The following is a 16,201-nucleotide window of genomic DNA, read 5'->3' on the forward strand; positions in this document are numbered from 1 at the left end:
ACTTGCTGATGAAGAACAAAGCCTACTGAATTCAGTATCATTTGTACCTCAATATATAAAGAAAAATACTTACAACTAGACCAATAAATAGCATCAAGAAAAATGGAGAAAAGATTGAAGTTGTCGAAGATTTCATTTTGATTGGATCCACTATCAACATTCATAGTGGCCGTAGTCAAGAAATCAAACAATGTATTGCACTAGGCTCTTTAAAGTACTGCTGCACCAGACCTCTTTAAAGTACTCAAGAGCAAAGATATCAGTTTGATGACTAAAGTGCACCTGACCCAAGCCATGGTATTTTCAATAGTCTCTTACTCATTGAAAGTTGAACAATGAATAAGGACGATCATAGGAGAATTGATGCATTTGAGTTATGGTGTTGGAGAAGAGTAGTAAAAGCACCATGGAATGCTAGAAGAACAAACAAATCTTGTGTTGGAAGAAGTAAAGCCGGAATGTTCCTTAGAAGCTAGAATGGCTTTGGACATGTTATCAGAAGGAACAAATCCCTAGAGAAGGACATCATGCTTGGTAAAGTGGAAGGTCAGCATAAATGAGGAAGATATTTAATTAAATGGATTGGCACATTGGCAGCAGCAATGGGCTCAAGTGTAATAACAATTGTTAGGATGGCGCAGGATCACGTAGTGCTTCATTTTGTTGTGCATAGGGTTACTGTGAGTTGGAACCGACTTGGTGGCACCTAGCAGCAACAACAATGAATAATATGACCAATAAATAACATCAAGATGAGCAGAAAAAAGATTGAAGTTGTCAAAGACTTCATTCACAATCACTATTCATGGAAGCAGCAGTCGAGGAATCCAACAACATATTGCATTGGGCAAACCTGCTGCAAAAGAACTCTTTATAGTGTTAAAGGGCAAAGAGGTCAATTAAAGTCCTAAGGGATGCTTGACACAAGCCATGGTATTCTCAATTACCTCATATACATGTGAAAGTTGAATAATGAATAAGAAAGACCGCAGAAGATTAGACACATTTGAATTATGGTCTTGGTGAAGAATTTTGAAAGGACCATGGACCACCAGAACAATCAAATCTGTCTTGGATGAGGTGCAACCAGAATGCTCCTAAGAAGTGAGGATGGCATGGCTTTGTCTCTAGTACTTTGGACATGTTGTCAAGAAGGAGCAGTCCTTGGAGATGGACATAATGCTTGGTAAAGTGATTTGGTCTGTTGTGCATAGGGTTGATATGAGTTAGAATGTACTCGACGGTACCTAGAAGCAACATAACAGGGGCAAAATATTGAAGAATATAGGAAGCATCAAAAGAAGATGGAAGGAAAACACAGAGTCACTGTACCCAAAATAATTGGTTGATGTTCAACCATTTCAGGAGGTAGTATATGATCAAGAACTGATGGTATTGAAGAAAGAAGTTCAAGCTGTACTGAAGAACACGAACTGATGGAATATCAACTGAGACATTTCAACAAATGGATGCAATGCTGGAAGTGCTCATTCATCTATGCCAAGAAATTTGACAGACAGAAACCTGGCTAACAGACTGGAAGAGACCTATATTTGTGCCCATTCTAAAGAAAGGTGATTCAATAGAACATGAAAATTATCGAACAATATCAAGCAATACCTGCAGATAAAATTATGTCAAACATCATGTTAAAAAAGTTGCAGCAGTACATTGACAAGATTCAAGCTGGATTTTGAAGAGGAATATCATATTAATATTAGACATCTCTTGAATGAAAACATGCATTATCAGAAAGATGTTCACCTATGTTTTATTGACAAGGCAAATTCATTTTACTGTGTGTGTCATATGAAACTGTGGAAATATTATGAAGAATGGGAATTCTAGAATACTTAATTGTGCTCCTGAAGAAACTGCTTATATTCCAAGAGGCATTTATTTGAACAGAATAAGGCGATACGGCATGGTTTAAAATCAGAAAAGGTGTATGTCAGGGTTGTGTCTTTTTACTATGCTTATTTAATCTGTATGCTGAGCAAACTGAGAATCTGAACTATATGAAAATGATCATGTCTTCAGTGTTAGAGGAAGACTCATTAACAATCCATGATATGCAATGACACAACTTTGCTGAAAGCGAAGAAGTACTTACTGATGGAGATCAAAGACTACATCCTTCAGTGGATTCCACATCACCATAAAGAAAATTATTCACAACTAGATCAATAAGCAACATCATGATAAACAGAGAAAAGACTTAAGTCAAGGATTTCACTTTACTTGGACCCTCAATCAATACCTGTGGAAGCAGCATTCAAGAAATCAACCAACATATTACATAGGGCAAATCTACTGCACAAGACCTCTTTAAATTGTTACGGAGCAAAGATGTCATTTTGAAGACTAAAATGTACCTGACACAAGCTGAGGTATTTTCAATGACCTCATACGCATATGGAAGCTGGACATTGAATAAGGAAGGCCAAAGAAGAATTGATGCATTTGAACTATGGCATTGGTGAAGAATATTAAAAATATCATGGACTTGCAGAAGAACAAACAAATCTATCTTGGAAGAAATACAGGTTCTCTTTAGAAGTTACGATGGAGAGACTTTATCAGGAGGGACCCATCCCTGGAGAAGCACATGCTTGAAAAAGAGGAAAACACTCAAGGAGATAAATGGACACAGTGGTTACAACAATTATTGTGAGACTGGTGCAGCACTGGGCAGTGTTTCAGTTTGTTGTGCATAGGGTTGTAATGAGTCAGAACCAATACAAGGGCACTTGACAACAGTTCCTTTTAATACTGCTAACTTTATTTTGCAGAAAAGGAAACTGAAATTTAGCCAAGATCATATATTTAGAAAGCAATTCCAGTATGAAAACTTCATTCTATTGGGCCCCAAAGTCAAACTGATTGCTATTGTTTTTTTACCATAAGAAAGAATAAAGGCAAAGATAATTCTTTTGAGCAAGGATTTATGAATTTCAATGTTTAAAGAAAATGTGATTTTAAAGAAATATCCATTCATAACCTGCTTCTTCAAAAGCAAAGAGGCAAGACAATCAGGTTAGAATATAGATGGAATGTACTTACTATTTAAAAATAATATCTGAATGCTAATTATGAATTGTTTGTTGACAAATAATTCTGAAGTAATTGAAAGGTTATCTTTCTTTTCTGCTGTCTTAATTTTTTCATACTATTGAGATCAATATAGTTTAGGATTTCCTTTTTTGTTTGATATAAAATAGATATTTATTAATATGATAATCAAGTGAACAATAACAAGAATATATACCTTTTATGATAATTTATAGAAACTCAAATCCTTTGTATTAGATAAGGTATCATGCATTATTTGTGTGGTAGGAATGTTTTCTAATTCTAAACCAAACCAAACTGCCACTGAGTTGATTCTGACTCATAGTCACCCTCTAGGACATAGTAGAACTGCCCACTCAGGGCTTCTGAGACAATAAATTATTATGGGAACATGCAACCTGATCTTCCTCTAAAGACCAGCTAGTGAGTTTGAACCACTGATATAGTGGTTAGCAGCTCAAAACTATGTCTAATTATAGTACCTCTTATTTTATACAAAATTATTTACTATTGCATATGAGTTCTATTGAAAACTCATCTGTTTTCATAGAGACAAAAGGAATTTGTCCATTTACTTTTATAGTTACCTGCAAATGGGTTTAGGAGCAGGTACTACTCCAGGGTTACAATCTTGGAAGACGTGATTACACAGCAGAGCCTCCGCAGCTGGCCGGCAGAATGGGCTCACTGCTTTCAGTTCACTCCAGCCACTGTGAACCAGTAACTCTTGGGCCTTCTCAGGGTCAGCATAGGAAGTGTTGAAGAAAACCAGAGCATCTTTGGCTAGAATGGTGTTACACACCTCCCCTTGGTACTGGGCGCAGTAACCTTTGTTATCTTTCTGTTGTTTACTGAAAGAAGCAATGAACAACAATCCCAATCAAATGATATTTATTGGCATTCAGTCTGCTTTTTTTCTCTCTTCAGTTTCCACATCTGCATCACAGAAATAGGAGAAAACTGTACTAGTACATGGTTGAAATGTTACATCTGAATATTATCTTCATTTCCAGCAGCAATGATATCACTTCTAGCTACTCCAGAGGGCTATTATGAAAACCAGATATGATAACGAATGAGGAAAACTTTGGGCATTATCAAGGACTGAACATATTTGGGTGTGTTTATTGTTTATATAATAAATGGAATGTGACTACTCTTAGGTAAATTATCTCAGACTCGTCTTGAAAATAACCTGGCATAGCAATAAATACACACAAACACATGTTCATCATGTCATACAAATGACTGAGAATGATAATTACTCTGATCCAAAAAGCTTCCAGCTTTATAAATAGCAAGTTTTCTTTTTGTTTTGCTTCATCTGTTATAATAGTTACATACCTGAGTTTGCAGAACACACACATCTTTTCAACACCTTCCATTCTTAGATTCACTTATACACCTTCCCAGCCTTCCATCAAAGAGAACAAAGGAAGTCATGTTGGGAGGAGAAAACATGGGATGTGGTGCTCAGAGGAGCTTAGAAGCTTCAATGGCTTTATCACATATCCTGGGGAAGGTCATCTGGTCACTCAGAGCTCTAATGCCCTAATCTCTAAAGTGATATAAGTACACCTGTTATTGCTAAGTGCCATACAGTTGGTTCTAACTCATAGCAACCCTATATAGGGTTTCTGAGTAGCTGGTGGCTTTGAACCACCAACCTTGCAGCTAGTGGTCCAATGCTTACCCTATAGTGCCACACCAGAACTCCATATGTACACCTATTCACTTATTGACTATCTTGTTACCCTTTATTTCACACTTTGACAATAGTAAAAAAATCTACTATCTGACTACTTTTCACATTAATGATCCATATCTGGCAGTACCAAATGCCACGGTATGGGAGGCAAGAGTAGCACTGGCTGTGACGGTTAAGGTTATGTGCCAATTTGGCTGGGCCATATTTCTCAGAGGTTTGACAGCTATATAATGACGTAATTTAACAGTTACGTAATGATGTAGTCATCTTTCATTTTGTGACCTGATATGACCCTCTATTTTCACGTCATGCTGGTTTTCAAATAATGACTTGGTCTTTAGAACTTAGTCATGTTAATACGCATGGAGTGGATATAATTATTCTGGATGTAGAGTACTGTGTATTATTAGTGTGGAAATATATGTGTTCATATATAGGAACAAATAAAGGAGCTCTGTCAGTTTAGTGGTTATAAATTGGGCTGCTAACCTCAAGGCCAGCAGTTCAAAACTACCAGCTGTTTCATGGGAGAAAGATGTGGCTTTCTGCTCCCGTAAAGATTTACAGCCTCAGAAACCCTATGTAGGGTCACTATGGGTCAGAACCAACTCCAAGGTACTTAACAACAATCAACTCTATAGTGCCATCATAAAAATTGATGACAAGCTTTTGTGGTATAACAACTGAAGAATACATTAGGGAGGAGAACAGAAAAAGGTGCTGGCATTATTTTTTCACATCTTCCAGTACTTGTCCATTTGTTCCTTTAATCGAATGCTGAAATTATAATAATAATTCATATTCTCATCTGATGATATTTATTGAGTACTCATTATGTTTGACACTGTGAGGGTCCCAATATATTCTTATGCTTTCCATCAGATCTAGATCTTTAATAATGACTGGTTTACAAAACAGTCTCACATAATGACTCAATTTAACTGCAATACATAAAACTTATATATTTTACAGTGTCTCTGTGATGGCAATCACTTATCCAGGCTCTGCTGTCATGTGATAAGTATTAAATGGTTCTGGTCATCATTGTTCCATGAGTACTCGAAATCTGATGTATATGTAGACTGCTGGTGTGGCACCGTAAGATCAGCACTGGACTGTGAACCACAAGGCCGCAGTTCAAACCCAACAGTTGCTCCTTGGAAACCCTATATAGGGTCAGTATGAGTCAGAATTGACTTGATGGCACTTAACAACAACACATATCATAGGGATATATCATAGGGACCCTGTATGGGGTTTCTGAGGAGCAGCTGGTGGGTTTGAACTGCCAACTTGACAGTTCAAACTGACCTTGAAAAACCATTAAAAATGAAAACTATGGAAATGTAAATAAAGGAGAAAATGAATAAAAATAGCCTCAGTGATAATGAGTATTAACAATCAGTTAATAATCTATCCCTCTCTCTAAATTTCCTCTGCTTCTTTTACAAAAATCCTAGAAAATCTCTGAAACAACTTCAATGTTGATTTAAGAGTATTTAATCTTCAGCGCTGTGGGTTAATGCATCAGACTGCAAAGCCATTTGAACTACAAGGTCGGCAGTTCAAGCTCACCAGCTGCTCCTTGGAAACCCTATACAGGGTCACTATGAGTCAGAACTGACTCGATGGCACTTAACAACAACAACAACAATAATCTTCATTTGATTTTGAGCATTACCTATCTAAGTATAAAACAAAATCCTGAAAGCTTAGCAGAATAACATTTGTTTAGAAATGAGACTATTTTTTAATTTAAAATTATTTAATTTGCTTTAACTTCCTACTAGCCTTACGACTATTCATAGTGCTGAAAGCAGTCATACAAACCACAAAATATTTTATAATATAATTTTACTATTAGTTTTCAGTGTTCCCCATGATGCTCCTGGGAACATGAAGAACTTGGTTTTGATATCATATCTGTACTTGAATTTTAGCTTTACAAGGAGTGAGATATATAAGGAGAAAAAAACAAACAAACAAACAAACAAAGCCAGGCTGCCCAGTCATAGTTTCAGTATTTAAATAACATCCTTTTCCATTTTTTCTCCTCTTTTGTAGAGACTTGTAAACCTGAAATTGACTCAGTGATTAAATTTTAGAGAGAAGGTATGGTGGCAGATGGCCATTCTGTTCCTCAACCCCCTAAACCTATCACTTAAAAAATAAATAAATCAGTCACAGCAAGAACTGGGGAACAAGATGAATGCAAAGAATTTCCAGAATTCTTTGCTGTCTTTTGCTGTCTTTTGCCAGTGATGAGACCCATTCATTCATGTCCAGCAAAAGTTGTATTTCTCTGGGTGCAGTTTTGGGGACTGCCGATGTAGCAACAGTCAAAGCAGCTGGTTGTATTACTTATTGCAACAGCGGGGCAGAGGTCACAGCGATCTGTACACAACCTACTAGTTAGCTTGGAATGATTGGCCAAACTATCTCCTAAGTGCTGGAGATGGAGGCAGTCTGTGCCTAGCTTCCTGACACATTGAAACTGACTGGTCTCCTTTTCTAAAGTGTATCACTGCACAGACAACAAAGAATATTTTCTTTTCCAACCCCCTTTTAACTTCTTTTTATAACAGATAACTCTACTTCGAAAAACAGAACTTGAAAAAATTTTCTAGGACTGTTGTAAAAGAAGCAGAGGAAATCTAGAGAGAGGGATAGATTGTTAATACTCATTATTCTTTTGACTCTACATCTTTCACTCTTACTCCCTCCACTTTAAAATGTAAGAGTATCAATTATATTCACTAGACATTTTTAAATATTATCCTCCAGTTTCTATGCAGGAGATGTCTACTCCCTGTGAACACATAATACTTTGTCCAAGGGTAATCCAGGTGACCAGCTGCGGCATATTCGGGTTACAACACCTCACTTCTCCAGTGGAAATTCCACATGTTCCTTCTCTCCCTTGAGGTGGCATATGAGACAGCTTCTACCTTTCATTTAGGAGAGACATTGTTCCCCTTAAATAGACACTTCCTAGTCCCTGGGTAAGGAGCTCTGGTAACAGAGCGGTTACGAATTGGGCTGCGAACCTCAAGGTCAGCAGTTCGAAATTACCAGCTGTTACGTGAGAGAAAGATGAGGCTTGCTGCGTCTGTACAGATTTACAGCCTTAGAAACCCTGTACAGGGCTGCTATGAGTTGGAACCGACTCCACGTCACATAACCAACAGTTCCTGAGTGATATGAATGATTAAGTGCTTGGCTCAAACCCACCCAGAGACAGGTTGGAAGAAAGCCCTGGCTGTCTGATGCTGCATAATCTTGAAAACTCTATGGAGCCCAGTTCTGCTCTGCAACATGTGGGGCTATCATGAGCTGAAACTTGTTTGCTTATTTGCCTTAATTTCCTTGGGGGCTGGCGGGGGGGGGACAGGCAAGGACTATATAGAATTTGTTTTGTTTGTCTGCATCTTAATATTAAGCCAGCAATAAGAGTTGTTGTTTTTAAGTGCTGTCGAGTCTGTTCCAATTCATAGAAACCCTGTACAGGGTTTCCAAGGAGTGACTGGTGGGATTGAACCACCAACCTTGTAGTTCACAGTCCAGAGCTTATCCTATAACACCACACCAGAAGTAGAATGGTTGTTGTTGGTTATGTGCTGTGGAGTCAATACCGACTCATAGTGACCCTGTACAGGGTTTCCGAGGCTGTAAATCTTTACGGGAGCAGAAAGCCTCATCTTTCTTCCGTGGAACAGCTGATAGTTTCGAATGGCTGACCTTGAGGTTCCCAGCCTGATTTGCAACCACTACACTACCAGAGCTCCATAGAAGTAGAATAGGTAGTTAAAAATGGTCAGGCATAGAAGGAAAGCAGGTGAGCCAAAGAGTGTGTGAATGAAAGGTGGAATGTCTTCTATTGGTGGTCTGTGTTTTCATTTCATTCATACCACATATATACCACACAGCATTTCAGTCCTTTAGGGTTAAGACTCTGTCTTTCAGAACAGGAACAGCCACAAAAGTCTCAGTAACTATTTACTGGGTAGGTAAACATAATCAAAGCAAAATAAATTGGGGCAAAATTGAGGGAAAAAAACCCAAATTTTCCTATACAAATAATTTTTTATCTCAAAGACAGACTCAGTCAGTGGCTGGAACTCTAGTTACTGTACTTGCTGGATAAGGTCCTTTAGGACCTTTAGTTATGACTCTGGGTTCTTGAGCTCACCTACCTGAACTCTCACTGAAGCTTTGTCATTTGCTAGCTATGTGACCTTGGCCCCTCTGGGTGCATCAGTCTCCTCACCTGCAAAATGGGGTTAATGACATTTCTTGCCCAATAAAGTGGCTGAAATGTCAAAACAAGAAGAAAACCGTCCTTGTAAATGTACCATGAAACTTAGCTACTTTATCTTGACTCTTATTGTGGATTAACCATTCTGAAATTGTTTTCCTCATTTATAAACTTAGAAAAAAATAGTTACCACATTTCCTAGAGTTTTTATGAAAATCAGTTTGAATAATGTTCTGCAAATAAAACTGTAGGCTGAAAAATGTTCTATTGCAAGGTGATGTTATCTTATCTACAGGACATAGCTATGAGAGAGGGTTTGGTGGTCAGTGGTGAGTTCTCCTTCCAACGCTGTTACTCATTACCTGTGCAAGTCACGTGTACTCTCTGGTTCAAAGAAACTCTTAGTTTCTCTTCTGTAAAATAGAGACCACGATAATGCCTATTTTAGATGTTTTTGTTTCCCTTTAGGATAAATTTGTTTCATGCATAAAAATCTCTTAGCACAGTGTCTGATACATAATAAGTATTCAATTGATGTTATCAAATCTCCATCTTCATTATTGTCATCATCTTGAAAGAGTATTAAAATGGTTGAGAGTTAGTTTTCTAAAATATGACAGTGCTCAGCAATTTGTAAATACACAAGTGGTTAGTCAAACAAAGCAAAACATTGGTGTGGTAATAACATCTTACCTCCATTCTGTTAACAGGAAAGGAAGTTCCCACAGAAAATCAAATTAAAAGGGAAAAGAAAAGAGAGTTAGTACATTTTCATTTTATAGCTTAAAGTAGATCATCTTAATTTACTGTAGTGGTTATGAATCCGGCTGCGAACCACAAGGTCAGCAGTTCAAAACTACCAGCTGTTCTGTGGGAGAAAGATGAGGCATTCTGTTCCTGTAAAGATTTATAGCCTCAGAAACCTCGTGCAGGGTTGGTATGAGTCGGAACCAACTCCACGGTATACAGCCACTACCAACAATCTCTTAAATTTTTTAAAAACTTCCCTATTTTGGTTAGGCACATGCTGTATTCATGGGCAGATTTGGAGACCAAGAAAATGTTTCTTCAGAAACTGGATTCTACTTTACATGGATACCATTTTCAAGCCAAGTCAAGCATGAGCCTCAATAGCCCAGACATTATTACGGAGTAGAATTTCCTTGTTAGCCACCAAGGTTCTGTGTTACAAAGAGCCCCATGATTATTAATGCTCTGCTGGGGTCACTGAGAGTCAGACACGACTCAGCAACAACCGGTTGTCATGTTTTGTTTTTGTTTTGCTCACCATCTTGAAGTCCCTGGGTGATGCAAAAGGTCAATACACTGGAATACAAATCTAAGTCCACCAAGAGGCACCCCAGAAGAAAGGCCTATGAATTTACTTCCAAAAGCATCAGTCATTGAAAGTCCTATGGAGCTTAGTTCCACTAACACACATTGATTTACCATTAGTTGGAGGTGAATTGATGGCAACTTATTAATCATCATCTTGAAAATCTCAATAATTGTTAGACAAGAGGATCCACATTTTCATTTTGCACTGGGCTTTGCAAATATATAGCAAGTTGTGACCACAGAGGTAAATGCTCAGGATACTAAGTGGTCTATGCCTCTCCTTGGAAAGTCATGTGGCTTCCAGGGCATATCATCCCACTCAGATCTCCTGAGGCATAAGAGTCCTTGGAAGGCGTTATTGTGACCAGCAGTTCTGAGTTGCATCATTTCCTTTTATTTATATAAAGCCCCAAACACCAAACCCATTGCTGTTGAGTTGGGTCTAACTCATAGCAACTCTATAGGACAGAGAGACCTGCCCAGTGGGTTTCCAAAGTTATCAATCTTTATGGAAGCAGACTGCGACATCTTTCTCCTGTGGAACAGCTAGTAGGTTCAAACAGCCAACCTTTTGGTAAGCACCCAAGCACTTAACTATTGTGCCACGAGGGCTCCCTTTTTAAACATGTTTTTGTAGAAAGAGTTTAAAATTTCATACTCTTTACTGCACCCTTGTGACTTCCTTCCTCCCTGCCATCCCATCCCCATTATAAAAGTCAAAAGTGAAATACATGCATTGTCTAAAACTAATTTGCCATATGAGAATTTTTTATCATGCTGAGGTTTAACAACTACTTTTGAAGATTTTATATCTATTCAGGTGTCTTCTTTTAGAAATCGTCAGGATTTTTAAATGAATTCCTCCACAGAGGAGTTCATCTTGAAATGCAATGATTCTGTGTGTCTAATCATTAATTAAAAAAAAAAAAAAAAAAACTTTATTTTTAGAGTAGTTTTAGGTTTACTGAAAAAGAGAAAATAAATACAGAAGGAACAGAGTTAACATATATTCCAGCCCCCCTCTGAATACTGTTTCTCATGCTTTTGTGTGGTGGATTTGTTATCTTGAAGAACCAATTTTGATACATGATTATTAATACAAATCCACAGACCACATCAGGGTTCATTTTTGTGCTGTACAGTCCTGTGGCCTCTGACAAATGCTAATTATGCCGTTTGAGGTTTACAGGGTTTGTTGACTACAAGAGGTTTGAAACCTTGAGTGTGTGACTTTTTAAATCCTTATGGACATTTCATTTGGTGAGCTTGAAGAGCTTAGAATCTACTTTCATAAAGAATCAAGATTTATCGGCTTTTGGCAGGAAGGAAAATGCATAATAGATGGTATTCATGTATTCACACTCAGGTGGCAGTTCTAGAAATTTGTTTTTCAAAATTTCATGTTTTTTACCATAAACTCATTTTAAAATGATGCATCACTTTAAAAAAAAAAAACAAACACATTTTGAATTAGATATCTTTATAAGTAAAATGGAATAGAAACCACAAGAAGAACCCCTGTTTCTTACTTTATTGAAATACAAATACTTCATTAAATAGAAATGGACTCTGAGAATGTGATAATTTGGATAATGCAAATTTACATATGCACATAAATACATAGATACATAGCTTACAGGCATTTACAAAGAAAAATGGTAATAAGGACACAAGAATAATCAAAAGGTATTAAGAAAATCAATAATTATTTTTAAGTGAAAACTAAAATCTAAAGAAATTGTCTGTTTTAAAAAATTGGCTAAAGAGCCTTGTTGTTGTTGTTAAATGCCATTGAGTCAGTTCTAACTCACAGTGACCCTGTATAGGGTTTCCGAGGAGTAACTGGTGAGCTTGAACCCACCAGCCTTGTGGTTCAAACCAACATTGGAGTCCAGTGCATTAACCCGCAAAATGACACAAGTGTTCAAAATTAAGTACAATAGAAAACAAAAACAAAAAACACTCACAAACACATGTAACAATGCTGCTATCATCTATAAAATGTGAGTGAGTGAATTTTACTGAAACAAAAATAGGTCAGAAGTACTCAGCCCTATTATTTGGAAAGTGTTAATTTTGAATTTTAAACATTAGGTGAATCATTACGCTAAATGAAATTAGGTATACTGGATTTAGACAAACTGGTCTTAAAGAAGCTGATTTGGGGTTAATTAGCACAAGGAAATGCCAGTATTTTTGTTCCAACAACGTACACAATGAACCTTCTTAAATTTATTTTACTTTCTCACCAGTACTTGGCATGCTTTCCATAAGTAAGGAAGGTGATTATAGGAAACATGTAAAACACACACATAGTTTGACATTTTCCCTTGGAATGTCCAGATGGCATATCATTCCATTCTTTCTTCAGATAAGTAGACCCAACCCCAAAGAGATGGGTTGGCCAAGTGGCAGCATTGATGGACTCAAGTGTAGCAACAGTAGTGAGGTTGACCCAGGATTGGGCAGTGTTTCATTCTGCTGTGCATAAGGTTGCTATGAGTTGGTACCTTCTTGATGGCACCTAACAGCAACAACAAATAACCAGCTAAGCCCTGGTGGGTCGAGGTAGGATAATCACTGGACTACTAACTGCAAGGTCAATGATTCAAACCCAACTGTCACTCCTCAAAAATCCTATACAGGGTTTTTACACACACTAGTCAAAACTAAAGGAGCTCTGGTAGCATAGTGGTTACGAATCGGGCTGTGAACCGCAAGGTCAGCAGTTCAAAACTACCAGCTGTTCCGCAGGAGAAAAATGAGGCTTTCTGCTCCCTGTAAAGATTTACAGCCTCGGAAACCCTGTACAGGGTCGCTATGAGTCGGAACCGACTCCACGGCACCTAACAACAACAGTTAGAACTAACTCAAGACACATAACAGCAATAACTAGCTTTGATTCTCAATCTTCCAATAAAGTTGAAAAGACATCTCTGTAAAAATAAGAGGAACAGTAATGAATTATTTCCTTAGATTCCTTCATCCTTATATGATATATATGTATATGATTATAAAATGTCAAAAAAAACCACACCCTGTTTTCTACAATTCTGATGCAGTACTGTAGGAAAAATACTGGACTGCTAACCACAAGGTTGATGGTTTAAATCTACCAGCTCCTCCTTGGAAACCCTATATAGGGTCGCTATGAATCAGAACCAACTTGACAGCATTGATCAACTATAAGAATTAGAAAGGAGGACCTAAAACTGAGGAAAGAGGATTATTTAATAACAACAGATTCTAAAAAGAATAACAAACATTTGAATCTAAGATTTTTACAAAGTGACTGAACTGGCCCTTCTGCTCCCAATGATCAGTCCTGCTTGAGTAATAGCCTCTTTTCCTCAGTGTGTGTAAACTGAATGTTACACAGAGGAAATTCAAAACAAAATGAAACAAAACAAAAAACTAAATTGCTGGGAGGAGTACTTCAGCTTTTCCATGGGAAGAAAGGAAAGGATTTTTTATGCTAAGTTATCAAGAAGACTGGCCACTTTGCAAAAGCATCTCAATAATAAGCTACCTAACAAGGTCTGAGATATAGGATTGGAGGGATAAGTTTCTCCCATATCAGAAAAATGTGCTAGGTAGAAAGAAGCCTCTACAGGACTCTCCAAAGAACACTTTAGATCAGGATTTAGACTGTCTGAACACAGAGGCATTCATAACTCCTCTGAGAGTTAAAAGACTGGACTCAAGTCTGCTGGATTTAAAAACTGGCTCTGCCATTACTTACTGTGCTTTAGTTCCTTCAAATATAAAATGGGAATAATAAAGTACCCACCTTAGAGGGCCTTAGGATTAAATTAATATACATGAAACACTGGCACTGGAATGTACTTTGTAAGTGTTGTTGTTAAGTGCTGTCAAGTCAGTTCCGACCCATGACAACCCTGTATAGAGTTTCCAAGGAGACGCTGGTGAGCTTGAACTACCAACCTTGCAGTTCAAACGGCTTTGCACTCTGGTGCACAAACCCACAGCGCCACACCAGGACTCCATGATTATTAGTCAAAGAAGCATAAACAATCAACAGACAAAAGACTGACTGCAGCAGACCAAGTTCCCTCTAGTCTCCAAGTATTTGGTGAGTTTTGGTATGTCATGCATTAAATGTCAGGTGGTTGCATTATCAATAGTGCAATGTAGAGCTACTCTCTGTAATAAACGACTGGTTGGCAGTGGAGAGAGTGAGGCAAATGTGATTTAAATTAGATAAGAGACTGAAGTTTTAAATTAGATTAAAATTGTGGTTTTTAATCTCTAAACATTGGAAATTATGGAATCTATATAAGAATTTGTAAGAGGCACAGGAGATTCTACAAAGCACAATTCCTCAAATAGCCAGTGAGTGGAGAAAAAGAAAACTCATTTTTTTCTATACACCTCAAGTTTAGACTGTTCAATACACTGGTTACACATGTTTAGACTGTACAATATACTGGTTACACATGCAGTCTCAGATCTGTTACATTTCTGGTTCTTAATTTGATTTTCGAGTCACTCACAGTTACTCTGCAACCCACCAAGGACTTTTTATTTTAAACTTTTGATACAAACTTGGATGTTAGCCAATAATGAATTCTGAAGTTTCACTCCTATTATTTGGGTTACTTTGCTTAGGGATAGAAGATCACTCCTTCTAGCTGTTAGAAACGCTGGATTGCTTTGTGATACTTTCCTATGTTCAGACAGAGAACTAGCAGACCTCAGAGCGACTATGCAGGAAATGTCAAGACTTTCAAAATGGACAGACTTGGAGAAGGAGATAAAGAAAACATTGAGTCTTTACATAGACACTATTTTTGAGCCGAGATAAGCATTGTTATCATCAGCCCAGGCAGTATTACAGAGCAGAATTTCCTTCTGTTAGACACTGAGGTCCTGCGTTCCCAAGTTTCCCATGTGTATATGCTAATGCTCTGCTGGGGTCGACATGAGTCAGAATCAACTCAAAGTTTCTGGACAAGAGTAAAATCAATATACACTTAAAAGCTATTTCCATTCTGAAAAGAAAAAAAAAAAAGTCTAGTCGAGTCTCTCTCTTTTATTGAGATAAGCAGATTAGCCTATAAGACTGTCATTTTGATCATCTAAGAGGCATTGCCAGTGTTGCCCATAAATTAGAAATCTGAGTTAGAAATAAAATTTCAGTGGCTATGAACTGGAAGAGAATGCCTGCAGAGATTCGTTGGCTTTCCTCAAGATCCTGACCTGGGATACATGTTTATTTTTGTTGTTGGTAAGTGCCATAGAGTCAGTTCTGACTCATAGTGACCCTGTTTAGCGTTTCTGAGAAGGGACTGGTGACTTTGAACCACTGATCTTGCAGTTCAAACCGACCTTGCAGTCCAGTGCTTATCCTACAGTATCACTGGTGTCATTTTAGATAACAGTTAAAATGATTAAAGAATATGAAATAGGATGAACAAAACTCTACATCATTGCTGAACACTTGGGACAGGGACATGAAGTCTGCTCCAAACTTCATGACAATTTTGCCACTGTGCAGATAGAATAGAGAGAAGGGTGATTTGGGGAACTCTTCCAGAGAAATCTATATATAATTTGGAGAAGTAAACCGAAAACCAAACCCACTGACATTGAGTCAATTCCAACTGATAGCTCCTTAGAGCTTCCGAGACTATAAATTGTATGGGAGAAAACAACCTCATCTTTCTCTTAGGGAGTAGCTGAGAACCACCAACTTTGCAGCCTAACACTTAACCTACTATGCCACTAGGACTGCTTTTGGAGAAGTAAAACAAAAACAACAGTTAAAAACCCACTGCCATGAGCCTCTGAATTACATAAGACCATAG

At 37.6% G+C, this 16,201-nt stretch overlaps 1 protein-coding gene across 3 annotated transcripts in view; it reads right to left on the reverse strand.

The window, feature by feature from the left end:
- MUSK (muscle, skeletal, receptor tyrosine kinase) overlaps positions 1–16,201 on the reverse strand; it is a 153,820-nt gene that overhangs the window by 37,350 nt on the left and 100,269 nt on the right. For 2 of the 3 annotated variants that reach the window (XM_006864678.1, XM_006864677.1), the window contains one exon: positions 9,729–9,735. In XM_006864678.1, the coding sequence (XP_006864740.1) occupies positions 9,729–9,735 (7 nt within the window). Of the gene's footprint in view, positions 1–3,659; positions 3,924–9,728; positions 9,736–16,201 lie in introns of all 3 variants that reach the window. The other variant, XM_006864676.1, reaches the window with a different exon arrangement.

The sequence above is a fragment of the Chrysochloris asiatica genome, unplaced genomic scaffold (genome assembly GCF_000296735.1).
Source record: "Chrysochloris asiatica unplaced genomic scaffold, ChrAsi1.0 scaffold00069, whole genome shotgun sequence".
Lineage (NCBI taxonomy): Eukaryota > Metazoa > Chordata > Mammalia > Afrosoricida > Chrysochloridae > Chrysochloris > Chrysochloris asiatica.